General features: G+C 33.6%; 1 protein-coding gene across 1 annotated transcript; it reads right to left on the bottom strand.

Annotated features, from left to right (window-relative positions):
- Positions 1-5,671: 5,671 nt before the first annotated feature.
- Positions 5,672-10,996, bottom strand: LOC106762367. Its single transcript, XM_014646241.2, has 6 exons — positions 10,784-10,996; positions 9,488-9,988; positions 9,205-9,348; positions 7,821-8,061; positions 7,225-7,725; positions 5,672-6,409 (listed from the first exon to the last, which is right to left on the bottom strand). Exons 2-6 carry the CDS (start codon positions 9,974-9,976, stop codon positions 5,976-5,978), a joined length of 1,809 nt encoding a protein of 602 aa, XP_014501727.1. The 5' UTR covers positions 9,977-9,988; positions 10,784-10,996; the 3' UTR covers positions 5,672-5,975.
- Positions 10,997-16,326: the final 5,330 nt, after the last annotated feature.

The following is a 16,326-nucleotide window of genomic DNA, read 5'->3' as shown; positions in this document are numbered from 1 at the left end:
TGGTCCCCTATGTTGTTTTTGGTGGCTCCTACAGATGATCAGGATGTGCAGAAACCTCTGCAGGCTCGCGTAATCGTTTACACTGCATTGTAATCGATTACAATGCAGTTTTTCACGCAAATATTTGCCAGAAATTTAGTACTGGTGTCCTTATGATCTCATTCATGCTTCCTTATGTGTAACAGGTTGTTCAAAATTAAACTTTAACTCAACTAGTCGTTTACAACAGACAAATGACCACAAACGTCTTCACCATATCATTATATCAAAAACATTACTTTATCCTTGGAAGCAACAAAATAAACTCAAAACATTTCCATCTGTACACCAAATCAAAATATAAACCACTTAATTTCAATAANACAAATACATGGAACCAAACATAGATCAACTTCATACTGCAAGAAATAAGTTTAACTACAACATGAAGTTCTGGTGGTATTCAAAATACCATACATTAATCACTACTTCTTTTTTCTACATCCTATATTTNCGGTGTAAGGTGTCCTCAGGGCTTGGCTCTTGTGACACATTCTTCTTCNCATCCTCACATAGGTCTTCATTTGTGGTTCGGTGTTCATGTTCCCATCCGCTGTGTTCTGCGACATTCCACCATGATCGGTCTTCGAAAATCCTCCCGGTTGGTTGTTAGACATTACAGCAGNGGAAAAAAGTGCATTGTTACTATGATCAANGTGGTCGTTAGTTGCCGTTGTAGTTGTTCTTCTCGCCTTCTCTTCAGCCACCTCTGCCTCCAACACTAAACCCTCACCACAACATCCACAACGGAAGACNACAAATCAAAAACCCAAAACCTAACAACGCAAACCAAAAACCCAACAACGCAAAACAAATACCCAAAAGTCGAACAACACAAAAACCCAACTACCCTAACAAAAAACCCAAAACCCAACAACGCATTTACCTTCCTACAACGAAGCTGTTGTTCGGGACTTTCCATTTCCACCAAACGCCGACAATGGAGAACCAAAAATCAAATGTCACACAAGGGGGTAAGCACAACGCACAGAACAACGATATGAGAGAGAGAGAAGGAAATGAGAGAGAGAAGGAAATGAGAGACAAAACGTGATGTAACAGGGAAAGGATATATTTGGAATGCCAAATTTTCCAAACGCTACTCATTTTGATTCACAGATTTAAAAAAAAAAAAGAAAAACAACCAATGCCAGCTTGACACGTGTGTGTGTCAAAACTGTGTCAAAAAAATTGTGTTAAAATAACGGGATCCTTATTTCGTAAATCGTAATTGATTAAAATAAAATAAAATATTCAATTATTAAAGTGATGTTTAAATTGAATCTGTATATTCATTACGAACCATAACGTACAATAAAATAGATCTAATTGAAGCTGTGTTATTAGTAATTTAAAAATTTTAAATTAGTAACGTAGATAGACAAAATGGAGAGGTTTTGTATTTGGAATGTAAAATGTTAAATAGTTTTTAAACAATATTAAATATGTTTTGAATAAATAGATATTAATAGTACGGATAAAAAATGCAAAGGTTTTGGATTTGTAAAACATGGTTTCTTTATATAGTTTTGTGGGTTAAATATGTTTGTAGTGTGTAAACTTGGATCTAAAATTAGATTAATCTAAAATTAGAATTGGCCTCTTAACTTTAAAAATGAATAAATCTGATACTAAATTTCTTTTTACATATTAAATGGTGTTTCAAATTATTATTTGAGTTGAAATGTGTCAAATCGTATAAATAGTTCAAACACCGACCTAGAACGTCGGTTGATTTTTGGTGTATTGAGTTCTGATTAGAACCATTACTCTTTCTTTGTTGAGATCATCTTTCCAGTTGCATTGCTAAAATAGTTTCATGGTATTAATCACATGCAAATTTCAGTTTTGTTCACATTGATTGATTGCATACCCTTGCATGCCACCTAGTTAGTTGTGCATGAACTGATTTGTGCATGTACGAATTTGTTTGATTTGTTTGGAGGCTTGTGCATCAACTTGTTTTAATTGCCAAAGTATCATTCAATTTTTAAGAAGTGACTAAATAACTTAATTTCCAATTTTGACTTCGTGGTTGAATTAAATTAGGTGACTAGTTTATGCATTGACGCGATATACAATATAATCAAATTCAGCCTGATAATCCACTATTGACCCCTTCTGCCTCAACTTCATCAATTCAGCCACAAGATCTTCATAAACTTCCCTAAATTGATCAAGCAAAATTTGTGTATATTCCTGCCAAGAAGTTAAGTTTTTCAACCTTAATGCTGTTACATAAGCGTCATACCATTGCATGGCCTTCCCTTCAAAATGGACCACCGCCAATTTTGTATCGTCCTAAAATATAGTTATAAATCATATATTAGTAGTCACAGAAATAATAAAATAGAACAATTATAGTCTAAGATTTAAAGTATAAACTTTACAATCATCTTAAAATAACCATAGAATTTAAAACTTTAAATACAAACCGATTACTACAAAACTATGTACAAAACTAAAGAAAAACTAGTATAAGCTGCTGCATCATCTCCATCCAAAGCCCGCTCCACTGAAACCTCATTTCCCTCTGCTCACATCTATTGGATGATCATTGCAAAATGAAATAACACAGCACATACAAAACATAACACAAGCAAAAAGGATAAGCTAGATGTAAAAGCATTCATGTTATCACATGACATATAACTACACAAGAGTATTCATACAATACAACTAATTGAACCATCCTAACATGTTATGACATAGACTTGACTTGTCCGGACTTAGAATGATTGTTGAGCTATGGCGGGTTGTGCACTTGTGGTGGCCTTTACTGCTTTGCAAAGCCATTGTCAATGGGTTTCACCCTACCAATCTCACAAGGTTAGTCTGTACCACGCCTTGAGGCATACTGGAAGCCCCCAAGACTAAAACCTCCTGCTACTCCTCACGATATGGATCAATCCTCTATGTATGAGAGTGAAAGTCCATTGGAGTTTTAGGATAACCCCCAAGGCTGAGCTCCTGCATTCATTCTAAACAAACTTGAATCTCACCAAGAGATTTTACATTGAAGTTTACATTCACCACTTTGAATCACATACATTCGCCACTTTGAATCACATACTTTTACTTGGAACATAACTCAATTATATACATGCTACACACTCAATCATACTTTGCATTACAATCAGCACTTCACTTAATTCAAGTTAAGACAAAGAAATAAAGAGTACACTAAACTCAGACAATTCGCTCAGCGCACACTTTCGCAGAGCGAAACCAAGAGTTTCTCGCACAGCGACACATCTCGCTGTGCGAATTAACTCGCAGAGGTACCCGGCCTCAACCCCTCGCATAGTGCCCCCAAGTCGCTATGCAAAAGCCCAAACAAAGACCAAAACCCTCAAACACTCGTTGTGTGCCCCCTTTTGCTATTAGCAGCGATCCCAGACCACCACCAGTCGCACAACGCCCAGATTCGCTATGCGAATCATCGGACAGAGAGAAACCCTCTCCAACCATTCACATAGCGCACAAACTCGTTGTGCGAATGCCTAAGCAGAGAGCATCTCGTTATGAGGAATCGTTGTGCAAAACCATTCGCTCAACAAGTCTGCATAATCTGTAGAATATATTCTGCAGAATTATGCAACTCAGATACCATTTACTAATTCTAACTATTTTTCTCTAACTTCTAACACTCCTAGATTGTATTATACACCTAATTAGACTTGATTAAGTGGTTATAAACCTTCCTACTATCAGTCTAAAGTGTTTATGGTTCAATTCCTACTCTAAAACATCAAATTTATCAAATTAGGGACCCAAATCAGAATCTACTACTTTGAACATGTTTTTGACCATTTTGATGACTCAAACAAGTTACATTAGACCTACCCAAACTATCCCAACAGACCAATTCAACCCTTAACTCCTAGCTCTCATTTTCACTACCTCACTTCCTCCAAGTTGACTTAAAACAAGCATAAACTACTCCAAACCACAACTAGATGACTCGGTTCACAACCAATTCATATTATCACATATTTCTAACTTCTAACATAGCCAATCACACATTAAACATCATTCAATCAAGTTTAATTTCACAGTTCAACGATTGGCACACCATAACATTCAAAATACATCTCAATAATACCTTAAAACAAAAATTTAGTTTAACCGTTCATGATTCACATGCTTATCATATATATACAACAAAATTCAAAAATCAAAGTACTTTAGCTTCTCTTACCTTAGAGATATACTGTCCAACTCACAGGATTACTCAAACCGTGCCTTGCATCACAAGGAAATTCTAGAAACACCTACATATCACCAATTGGTGATAGAAACAACTCTTAAAGCTTAAATGGAACTAGAAATTAGGAGAAGGAAACTCCAAACACATGCAGGAGTAGAAATTCTGTGAAACCAAAAAATTATAGAAAACCTAGAAAAGGGAAATGAATCTTACTCATTCAAAACAAGAAATTGATCGGTCTAGATTATTGTCCTTGACGGCAGGATTGCCTAGACATTTCCTGATCGTCAATAAGAGACTCCAATTATGAGAAAAGTTAGAAAAAAAGTAGAAAAAAAGAAAGAAAACAATATTTTAGAAAAATAAAATATATTTAGATAATTAACCGAGCTTTAAAAATTTCTAATTGTATTATAAAATTATTTTAAAATAAAAATGCTCGTCTTATTATTTTAATACAACTATCTACTTTAATAATCTATTTAATAATCTATTTTCTAGTTTGTTACAAATTTCACCTTATAACATTATTGTAAACAGAAAAAAAAAAAAAGTTTCACAGTAAACTAGCCAACTTTTGATACCTTCACCACTAAATATTGGAAAATCAAGACGAGCCAATTGCTTATTGCAACAATAAGGATTAGATTTTGTAGCTCATGATGGAGAAGATGATAAACTGTTCTGGATATATTGTTGAAACATATCTGAGCGTTTGATGCATGGAGGCTGTCCACTCCATGAATTTTCCATCTAGTTTTGCTCTGAGATGTTCCTCTGCTTCGCGAACTGCCGCTTGAAAACTGGTATTGTCAACCATGAAATCTTAAACTGGAAGGTAAGGTTCTAAGATACCACTTGATGTAAACGAAAATAAGAATAATAGGATATTCGAAGAACCAAGCAGGAAGAAAAAGGGAATTCAAAAATATTCAAGAATAAATTCCGATTTTTATTTGAAAGAATGAGAATTAGAAGCGATTCGGATTTTTACAATCCAATGATTTTTTCAATTCCACTGCTACTGTCACGTAATAAAAGTAACTACGAGTTGTTGTACACTGTTAATGCCACGTGGTGCCATTATTGAAATTATTTTATTTCATAAATTAGAAATAACACTTTAAAAACAGTCATAAACAGACGTCAATATCCATTATGCATAAACCTTTTTCTTTTTTTTTTCCTCTTTATATAAAAAATTGTCCTAATAAATTCGTAATACAGACATTGACTAGACCTAAGTTGAAGGAGAAAGATGGGTTATTCAGAAGAGATTGAAGTTTGGACATTGAAACTTGGGAAGATAGGTTGCAATTTTGGTTCAAACAAGTAATTTACTCCGAACACTTTGATAACCAATCCAATAAAAGAAATTCTTTTGAAATTATGCTAATTTTATATTTTGCTGAAAAGGGGAAGTAACACATAAAAGGCCAACTCAAGCCATCCGTTCATCAGAATATATACGTAATTGTCAGTGCCATAGAATGTGAGCTAGCAGTTAACTGGCAAAGTATGCACACATTCATTCAAAAGTGACATACTTTAGTTCAGAGTTTCAGGCGTTTTCAGAAACTAAATAGCCCTTCAAGACCATAAATCATTGACAATTTTCAGAGCTGCTAAGCATAAACACACACCACAGTGGTCATAAACAACACATTCTGGAGTGATTAAACTTATAAGTCAGTTCTTTTCCAGCTTATGAAAAATAATGATTGTTTCACTGAGGCTCCTCAGTACTAGTTGAGGCTTCAGAGCGCCTTCTCTTTGCCTCATTGTCACCAAGCTGCAATGAAACACACAAATCTTCATCACAGTTATTCCTTAATGAAGACAAATTCTCTGCTGCAATTCTGTCATGTATGCTGTTCTTGTGCAACGGAGACCGACCAATGAAGCTCGGGATGAACTGGTGTTCGATACTGGGACCAACCTTGATTCCATCTTCTAATTTAAATTCAGTCTCCATGATTGATGGCTTCATGTCTTGGCTGCTAGGTGCAACTCCTACCGGAATAGACTGAATTTGAAGACCAAGTGGCTCATATTTGTCCTCAGCTTTGTCTTTTGGAAGCATGCCGTCAGGAGGTGAAGAATCACCAACAGTAGAGCCTATTACTGTGGTTGACACGGCTCTTTGTTCTTGTACTGCCACTACAAGAAATAACAGCAGAAAATAATCCTAATCAATATAAAAAGCAATCTTTTCAGACCTGTCTCCATATAATACCTACATGAGTTGTGTCCATATTTTAACACCATCTTCATTTTAAATAAGCAGTGCCACAGTAATATAGTAAACGGTCTTAAGAAAATGATTTGTCTAGTTGGTTTTAGACATGTAAAGAAACTAACCCTATTAAGGTCATCAACATCCCTTCAAGCACCACTAAAATTACCGTCAATACCACCAGATCATTTTGTGGGCTTCTTTTAAGCTCAATTAATATAGAAGTACCTTTGGTATTCATAATCTATGATATACTAATACTTTAATTTGTGTCATATAAATGTATCCAACATGTATCTGTATCTGATATTTTAGGATACTCTACTAATATCCGATAGTTTAGAATACTTTATCCATATCTGATACTTATCAATGAAACATCTAATTTATAAAGCACTAAAACTTTTATGATGACAATGATTTATAATATTTGATTTCGACAATACATGTGATTTTAGTTTGGATTCCCACAATTGCAATCATATATTTATCAAGTTTTTAATAATTTGTATACATTTTTCAACATGTATATATATTATGTATCATATCTTATTATTTCCAAAATAAACATATAGGTTGTATGAGATATGCATAGTATCTGGTACTTGTATTGTATCCATGCATCATACATGGGAATAAACCACCCTAAGGTAAATTCTAATCCCATATTTGACAATGCTAAATTTAAAAGAGAAAAAAAATAGAGGAACCCTAAACTATTAGGAAAGGAGTGAAAAACCTTTAAGTCCTTCTTCAGTGGTTATCAAATCAAGTTCAAGTAGATTGAGAAGTCGCCCTAGATCCACTCCACTAGTCCAATTCTCAGGAGGTTGCCCAACTTTTAACTTAAGGCGGCCCCTGTTAGCAGTTCCTCCCCATATTATCCCAATTGGCTGTGGTTTCTCACCATTGTCACCTTTTAACATGATGAGGCTTCCACTATCTCCTTCAAGGTCAAAAGTTTGTTGGTTCTCACCGACAACAAGAAGATCTGTAAGAAAGCATATGCCTTTCTCATCATTGTACTCTAGGGCATAAGCCAAAACAACTCCTGCAGTCAAGCCGGAGCTTCTTCCAACCTTCACCACTTGTTTTCCAATAAGGCTATTGATTGGAGCCTGTAGGTCAATTATTTTCACATCACCAATATCTCCAACGCCCCTCACTGAAGTAGTAACAGTGCACATATCAAAGTCATCAGCAAAAGGAATGAATGCACCATCAGCTCTCACAAAAGTCTCTGCAAGAAAAACACATCAAGATGAGTGACGGACTGTGGAGAGTAAAAATGTAAGTAACCCAATTAAATCAATCAGAATCCTAAAACTGTGTTACCTGGATTTATTCCAGCAAATATGCCATACCAAAGCTCATCCGTTATAAATGAAGTTGCTCTCTCTACTGCACCAAGATAAACCCCAGGCCCCAAAGTGGGTGGAAGAGGATGAAACATCTTTTGATTTGGATAGTCTAGATCAACTGCTACATGACGGTTTGTGAGAAAACCAACTTGTCGACTGCCTGTTTGGCTTTTCACGATGGCACCCAAAGTTCCATACGTCTCTTGGTTTGCCACCTGAACTAAGAAAGTAAGTGCTTAGAGGCCAATATATTGATCAAAAGAAGCATACAGAAATTTGCTACTAGAGATGCTTCTATGAACTGCACTAATTTCTGAAGAAATCAAAAGAACTATTATCGGATAACAAGAGAGCTATTTTATGATAATTATGGATGACTTAGAATGCTGACATTCAGCTCAGTTAAGATACAATGCATGCATTGGATGCAATACAATTATTATAAAAATATATAGGATATGATACATCTAATATACATATTCAAAAATGTATAAAATTTCCATTATATAATTGCAATTCTGCAAATCCAAATTAAAAATATATTTATACTAAAGTAAATTATAAATCATTGTCATCACAAATTAATTCCTATGATGCATACTAATCTTATTGTCATCATAAATTATATAAGAATAGTACTACCACCAATCTCATTTCTTTCTTGAAGCCATTCATATAGAGAACAATTTCCAATTTTGGTTCATAAAGGGGTGGTCTTTGGATATATCTACACTATATATAAACATATTTCCTATTGTTGTACTGGATTTATATAAATGCTTAAAGCGTTGAACTTCACATACACATATCACTAAAGAATTGGTATTTCATAGGTTGGGATTATGTGGTATGGATACGTCATACAAATTAAATTCAAAATCACAGGGGATTGAGGATCATACTAATTTCACTGTTAAAATATCTCAAATGATTGCTTTCTTAGACCAACAAAATATCAAGGTCTGTATTTCTGGTTTTCAAAAATTTATTGCTAATTCAGGCCATAGACCTGGCCATAGAGAGTCCAATAATGAGATTAATAAAGGATAGGTCCAATTAAAACATGATTAAAGTCAGTCTTCAGAAAACTTAATATGTTTTGTTGAATTTGCAAGCGTAAACTGCAAAGCTAGACTCCCGCAGAAAAGACTCTGACCACAATAAACCTCCAAAGCAAATGAATAAGTTCTTTGATAAAATTAAAGGACAGTAGTTACACAGTGTGGTTTCTAAATGAAAATGCTAAAAGTGCTCCTTTAATCATCACATATATGCAATAGTAATTGACTCAGCTAATCTTTTGTAAAACTAGAATGGTCCTTCCACAGGAAACAATAACTAAGAAATCCCAGAAACACCTGAGATCCTGAACCGATGTATGGATCACCCCCACGCAAGTTATCTACAATCTCTGTGTACAGCTGTTCTTTTGGAACTGGCTCAGGTGCACCGAAATAAGAAAACTCCACCACATCCACATCACACCATACTCCACCAGGGCCCTGGTTCAGAAATTAAAAATTGATTTTAACAGCATCAGTATGCACTATAGAACAACTTAACAGCTATTTATGATACATTTAAAAATATTTCAAACTCCAAATTTGAATCAGGGAGGTTCAATTGAAAATCTTTGAGAACCTCAAGAGCAGTAGGTAGGCACTGGATTGGACTTAGCCATTGCTTGTGAACTTTCCTGGAAACAAACACTAGAATGGCAGGAATGTCTGTTAATACACCTTGTCGTATGCGAAAACCAATTGCTGTTCCAAGGCTGTAACAACGCAGTATCTTGCTGTGAAATGCCCTGATTGTCATAAGTTCAAGTAATGTGGTGGCCTGATGCCCCTTTGGCAGCCGACCAGGGGTTTCAGGTAGCACCCCCTTTTGTAGGTTTAAAAAGTAGTTTGCTCTTTCTTCAGCAGCATCATTCAAGCGGCTTGGCCATGAGAAGTAAGCAGCACTGCTCTCACAATGCTGTCCAGCTGAAGCAAAGGGTTGAAGCGTTGGTGGGCTAAGGGAAGGCAGATTGGAATGACTGCAACAGTTTCTTTCAAGATCCAAAGCAGATTCTTCTGAGGGAGTTGAACCAGAGCAACGGCCTCTCATGTTTAGCCTGGTGCGCTCCATCTTTCGATTAACCTGAAGTTATGTTTTATTTAAACAAAAGGGCGTGAATAGAACGCAAAAAATAAAAGAAAAAAAAAAGAAAAAGAAAAAACCAAAAAGAAGAAAAATATAACGCTATATATATATATATATAATGTCTATGTTCAATAATATGGACGAAACTAATATTGCATTGAATAAAACTTAACCGCACCACATAATCAGAAAAACATACAAGAGTGATAGACACTACCATGAATAACATCAACAAAAAGCTTGATATTCTCAACTCAATATAAGAAAACACAATCATTTACCAATGAACAAGCCACAAAATTAAAACATTTAAAACCTGACAGAAAAATGATAAAATAAAAAGTATTAATCTCACATTCGGGAACACGCATAATTCATGGATGACAAAATGGGAAACGGAAAAAAATCTGCCACCCACATCCCTTCCAACTCTCAGATTCGAGCAAATGGAAATCTTAAATTCAGCAATACCATGATGACCAACAGCAGCAACAACAATTATACAAAAATAAAGTTTCAAGCAACGAAACAGAGCAAAAGAACGTGTTTCAGGTCCAAGAAACTTCATCCATAAAAAAGAAAAAAGCTCGAGTTTGTATTCCTCCAACAGACAAATCAAGGTCCTAGGAGCATAAAAGGCATGTCCTTGTTCTATCCCCAGCTCAGTCTCTAAAAGTCTCAACAAGGGCACTCTTCAGTTCAACAATCAAACCCATAAAGCAAAGATTTTTCAGATTTCCACACAACCCCAGTTACCCCCAAAAAAAGGGGGAGAGAGAAGGAGAGAGATACCAGTTCAGGAGCAGAGTGGAAACTGGAAGAGCCTCATTGAGACGGCTAGTTCACCCAAAAGGGAAGATGGAATGAGAATCTGCAGAAAAAGTTGCAGAATTGTGAGGGTGTTTGAACGGTGCAAAGTGATGATGGCAGTTCAATCCCATGAAGCTGCACAGGAATGGGGTAAAAGTAAAGTAAGCTCAGTGTCTCTGTGTAGTGTGTATAGTATCCTTGGTGTGTGCGCGCGTGTCTTATTTTATTTTCTGTGACGTTTTAAAAAAAATAATGAATGATGTTTAATTATTTCTCCCTTTATATTCTTTTATTAATAACTGAATTTAGAGATTTATTTATTTTAATGTAAAACTAATATGAAAAAAATTGAAAGGAGGACTAAATTAATCATTTACTTACATTTGTTATTCAAGCGTGTTTCAAAATAAGATTATATCTAAAAAATTGTCTTTGTTTCTGATGACGGAAATTCAACGAGTACAGAGATAAAAATAATCAAATACTAATGCAAAAAAATCATTAAAAATAATACAAATTTCTTTTGAAATTTTTTTCTGCAGTATCGCGAGAAAAATCCTAAAACTCAACGTATTTTAATTCAACCATGTAAATATAGGAGTAAAATAATCAAATAATTAATATTAAAATATTAAAGAAATAAATAAAATCAAATTAATATGTTTAAATTTTGATAATTTATTTTAATCCAATTTCACTACAGTTTACATTTTTTAAAATTTTATTGTTAACTAAATTATTTTCAAAATTTTATTTTATAAATTATGTTCGATGGCAAAACTACCACTTCTGTGGCTATTCACAGATAAAGTTTATAAGACCTAATAACAATGTAGTAATTAGAAATAAAGTGGTTTTAAGATTGAATATTATTGCTGTGTAATTGGTGATTGATGTTGTTTAGGTATTTCATAGAATTATAATTTGTTTTGTTAATTATTTAATGTTATCATTACTTAATTGTAAGACATGATTGGTATGTTGTTCATTTGGTGATTTGTGTGTGTAATATTATTAAAATGATGTGTTGACTTGTTGATGGAAGGATGATTTATGATTGAATGAGTGTGAGTTTAATTATAGGAAAAAAAAGAGTTGAGAAAAACCTTTGTTTTGTTTATTATTTTGCATAGGGGCAAAATTATATTTATTCTTTATTAATTGGTCTATAAATTAAATAATGGGAATATAGGAAGTAAAAGCATGCAAGTTAAATTAAATAAAATAAAAGAGATAAGGGCTAAATGTGGAAGAGAAGAAAGATAGAGATTTGGATTTAAAAATATGTTACTTTAAGTGAGGGAATATTAGAAAATAAGATTTGGGTGATTTATAAATACTAAGACATAGGAAAAAGGGAGCATTTGTTTAGAAACTCTAGAAATCCTACATCAAATGGAAAAGAGAGAGATAGGGAGAGAGAGAGAGAGATTTTCTAGAAGGGATGCAAAGAAACTACATAAAACATTAATGTAAGGGTAGATTTGTGGTGTTTTTGGAGTAGGGAAACTTACCCTTGTTGTTTGTTGTATGTTATATGTTCTTTATTATCTTGATTAATAAACTTTGTTTTGATGCAAGTATACATGATTATGGTTATGATCATTTGTGGTTATGGTTGGGTAAGGGTTTCTGTATGTATGAAGATAGAGTTTATGTAACATTTCTGTTAGGTTTTCCCTATGAATGTATCTATGGTTTTTGTTGGGTTATTCCATAATAGGGTTGGATGCTAAAGGGGAACAAAGTTATGATATTTGGGGGTTTTACCATGCAAATATATGTTATAAAAGGGTATGATAATCATATGTAGAATATTGGGTTTGTTAGGGTTATAATCTGTATAATGATGGGATTTGGATGATTCAGGTGATGTAATGTATGTATCAAGGTCTGTTCATATGGGTATTTGAGGCTTAAATGCATGCATGATGTATTAGGTATGTTTTCTGTAACGCCCCAAATTTAAGATGTTACGAGTTGTAACAAAAATCGATAAATTTAGAACTATTATCATAATGCGGAAATGTACTTTTCAAAAACCTCGTTAATTAAACATGTATAATTTATTAAAAATATAATAGTTTCAAAACCTTTATCTAACTACATTATTAAAAAATAATGAAAATAACGAGGGAAATAAAGAACTATAATTACATTGCCTCAAAAGTTCAAACACAATAACTTTAAAAGAAAATCTCAAGTTTGTCCCTCGTCATCTCTCGAATCTGTCATGTCTCAACAACATCTCCAACATCATCTATTCACATATAACACATTATACGATCATTGCCGACAATATCATTCATAACACATAAATACGAACAGGTATAGAGTAAGCTATCGATAAAAATCATAAAACAAGATACTTACATATTGATTATATCAATCATAATCAAACACCTCATACATAGAAGTATTAACCATATAATTCCTAATCCTATAACACAAAACAATTCAATCATCTTAAATCACTCGATCATTGATCCTCGATCCTAAACGATATCACGAACATCATAAATATAGACTAACCATCTATCTTTTCAACAACCCTTATGCTAACTACATCACATGATACCATCATTATCATCATAGCATTCCTCAGAGCATCATCGTCACTACGATCACCAACACATGTACCACCATAATGAATAACCTCATCATGACCACCACCATGAGCCTCCACAAAACCATAACATCTTAGTGGAAAGATTCAGTCTCACTCTTGTACCCCACCTCACTGTGGGTATCAGATACAATAGGTATCTTGTTTAGAGTTGCGCAACGGAATAGAATTAATAAGCGGAAAGCGTGTTCGGTCACAACTTAAATTAAAATGGTTTGTTTTATAAAATTATTTTTCTTAAAGAAATTTTATTAAACAGTTGATGTGCGAAATTATAAAGAGTGTAGCGAGTAGAAAAATTCACACACAAAATTTTTATACTGGTTCGAATCAAGAGTGATTAACGTTTTCACTAAAAATATAGTTGTATAGATTACAAGATAATGAAATGAGCAAAGAATAGAAAACACATTCCTTCGACAAATGAACTGGAAGAATGCAGTGAGTAACTTCCTTCGACAAATGAACCGGAAGAGTTTCCTTCGACACACGAACTGGAAGCAACAACTCTACCAACTTGAAGAGAACCGCTCTGACATTTGACACACAGAGCGCAGGCTTCTTCTATTCACAAGACCAGGCAAGAGCACTCTATCACTTTGAGAACTTCCTTAGACAAATTGTATTCTCAAAATGGCATAGATCCTTTTCACTCATAAAGAGTTTCCCTTAGGCATAAAGCTCTAATACTCTCAAAATGAAAAGTTAAAATTCTAAGAGATGTGGAAAAACCCATTTATAAGCCCAGGGTTAGAAACTGAAAAGTTATTTCCCAATTGCCAGAAATAATCTATTATCGTAAGTGATAATCGATTATTTGTGTACGTTATGGGGTTTTAAAAAATGTGATAATCAATTATCCTGAGGAACAATCAAATATTCTAGAGACTTGGACAATACTGAATCAGACAAAGATAATCGATCATTTTGTGCAATAATCAATTATTTACGTGATAACTTACTAAATACGAAAACTTCTAAGAGTTTTTACATCATTACAATTTATCCTATACATTTGTTTCTACAAAATGCGTTTTAACAAAGATGCACTTAGAGTCTTCAATTCTCCAGCTTTTATCATCATCATCATCAAAACTTTACTGTAGCTTTAAGATACCAATGCTCCTCATTGGTAACAATCTCCCCCTTTTTTATGATGATAAAAAATATCTTCTTGTTAAAAGCATTTCTAATTTCATGCACAGATTTCATACTTACAAACATACAAACATGTTAGTAATAACTGCACTAATTAAATTAGAAGTTTTCTCCCCTTTTTTTATTATAAGCAAAAAGTTAAAAGCGGAAGTACTTCCCCTCAATTTTTTCTCCCCCTCAAATAATTTCCACTTATCACAAAATTATTACAAAAGATCTCAAAAAATTTCACCCCTTTTAAAAAATCTAAACTTTATCCTCCCCCTAAATTAGGTAATTTAAAAAGAATTTCAGTTCTTTTAATTCATTCAAATTACTTCCCCTAAATGTAATAGTCCCCTTTAAGAAAACAGACTCTTAAAAATTTTTTTTTTTTTTTACAATGAGACTTAAGATAATCGATTATTACTTTAAATAATCGATTATTTACAAGAAAAATTGTTAAAATCCAAATATTGAGGTCGAGATAATCGATTATTTACGTTAATTTCTGAAAAACACAAATTTGGGCCAAGTTTTCAACCTAAGACACATCTAGCATTCATAAATCATTTTTAAAGCTCTTAAAAATTACCAGGATACCATACAATGTTCTTTTCCTTTGAAAACTTAATCTGCAAAACAAAACAATAGAGTTTTGGTACCCATAATCTCATTTGGATCCTTTGATGTTAGAGACAGATTACTTGATAACAGGAATCCAAGCATATTTTCCATTAGGAACATCAAAATGTTTAATTCTACATTTGTTAGAAGTGTGTCCCTTTTTCATACAATAAAAACATTTGACAACATCTAAATCTCTATAACAAACAATTTCTTTTTCTACCCATACCCTACGGGTTCTTTTAATTTGGTTCTTACTTTTAAAAACCCTTTTGTTTTTATAAACCTTTTTAACAGGTATAGGCATTTCAGCATTATAATTTCTAGTTGCAACTTCAAGTAGATTTTCAAGAACATCAATATCAAGCATGTGACTTTTACATGAAAGACATTCAACATGATGTTCAATATTTGAAGACTATTTCATTTCTATGTTGCAAATTTTATTTCTCAAAATTACTTCCTTATCTAATACCTTCTCATATTTAATTTGCAATTCCTTAAATTCCTTTTTCAAATTTTTATGAGCAGCATTCAATTTTTCAGATTCATCAAGCAATTCAAGAAAAGCTTTTTGTACATCAAATTCACTAGTGTCAAGGTTAGAGCAACTTACTTGGCTTGCAGTGTCATCAACGTTAGCTGTCAAACATAAGTTTGCTTCTTCAACAGAATCACTAGAACTAGAAGTGTTTGATGCATTATCTTCCCAAACAATGTAAACTTTTTTCTTCTTGAAAAACTTCTTTTCTTCAGCCTTTTTGAAGTTTGGACAATCTGCATTAACATGTCCTTTTTCTCCGCAACCATAACACTTATAATTTGAAGAAGATCGTTGTTTCTTCTTTTGGTCCGTTTTAATTTGTTCCTTGCCTTTCGAATTCATGAACTTGTTGAATTTTCTGAGCATGCAAATCATTTTTTTGTTGTTTGAGTCTTCATCATCATATTCCTCATCCTTTTCTGAACTCATGCCTTTAGAACTTTTAGTTTTGAGGGCTAATGTTTTCTTCTTTCCTTGGGCTTCCTCAACACTTAGCCTATTCAACTCGAGCTCGTGCTCTCTCAACTTTCCAAAAAGCACAGCCATAGGCATGGACGTCAAGTCTTGGGACTCAATTATCGCAGTAACCTT

Source organism: Vigna radiata, chromosome 5, assembly GCF_000741045.1.
Source record: "Vigna radiata var. radiata cultivar VC1973A chromosome 5, Vradiata_ver6, whole genome shotgun sequence".
NCBI lineage: Eukaryota > Viridiplantae > Streptophyta > Magnoliopsida > Fabales > Fabaceae > Vigna > Vigna radiata.
This window is presented reverse-complemented; position numbering and strand designations above follow the sequence as displayed.

Bases quoted from the DNA above. Each gene is read 5' to 3' on its own strand.
- LOC106762367 (XM_014646241.2), bottom strand. From the start codon at position 9,976: ATGGAGCGCACCAGGCTAAACATGAGAGGCCGTTGCTCTGGTTCAACT. The intron at 9,349-9,487 runs GTTCTCAAAGAT...TTTCTGAACCAG, and splicing joins GCCTACCTACTGCTCTTGAG to GGCCCTGGTGGAGTATGGTG. The intron at 6,410-7,224 runs GTTTTTCACTCC...TATTTCTTGTAG, and splicing joins CACTGAAGAAGGACTTAAAG to TGGCAGTACAAGAACAAAGA.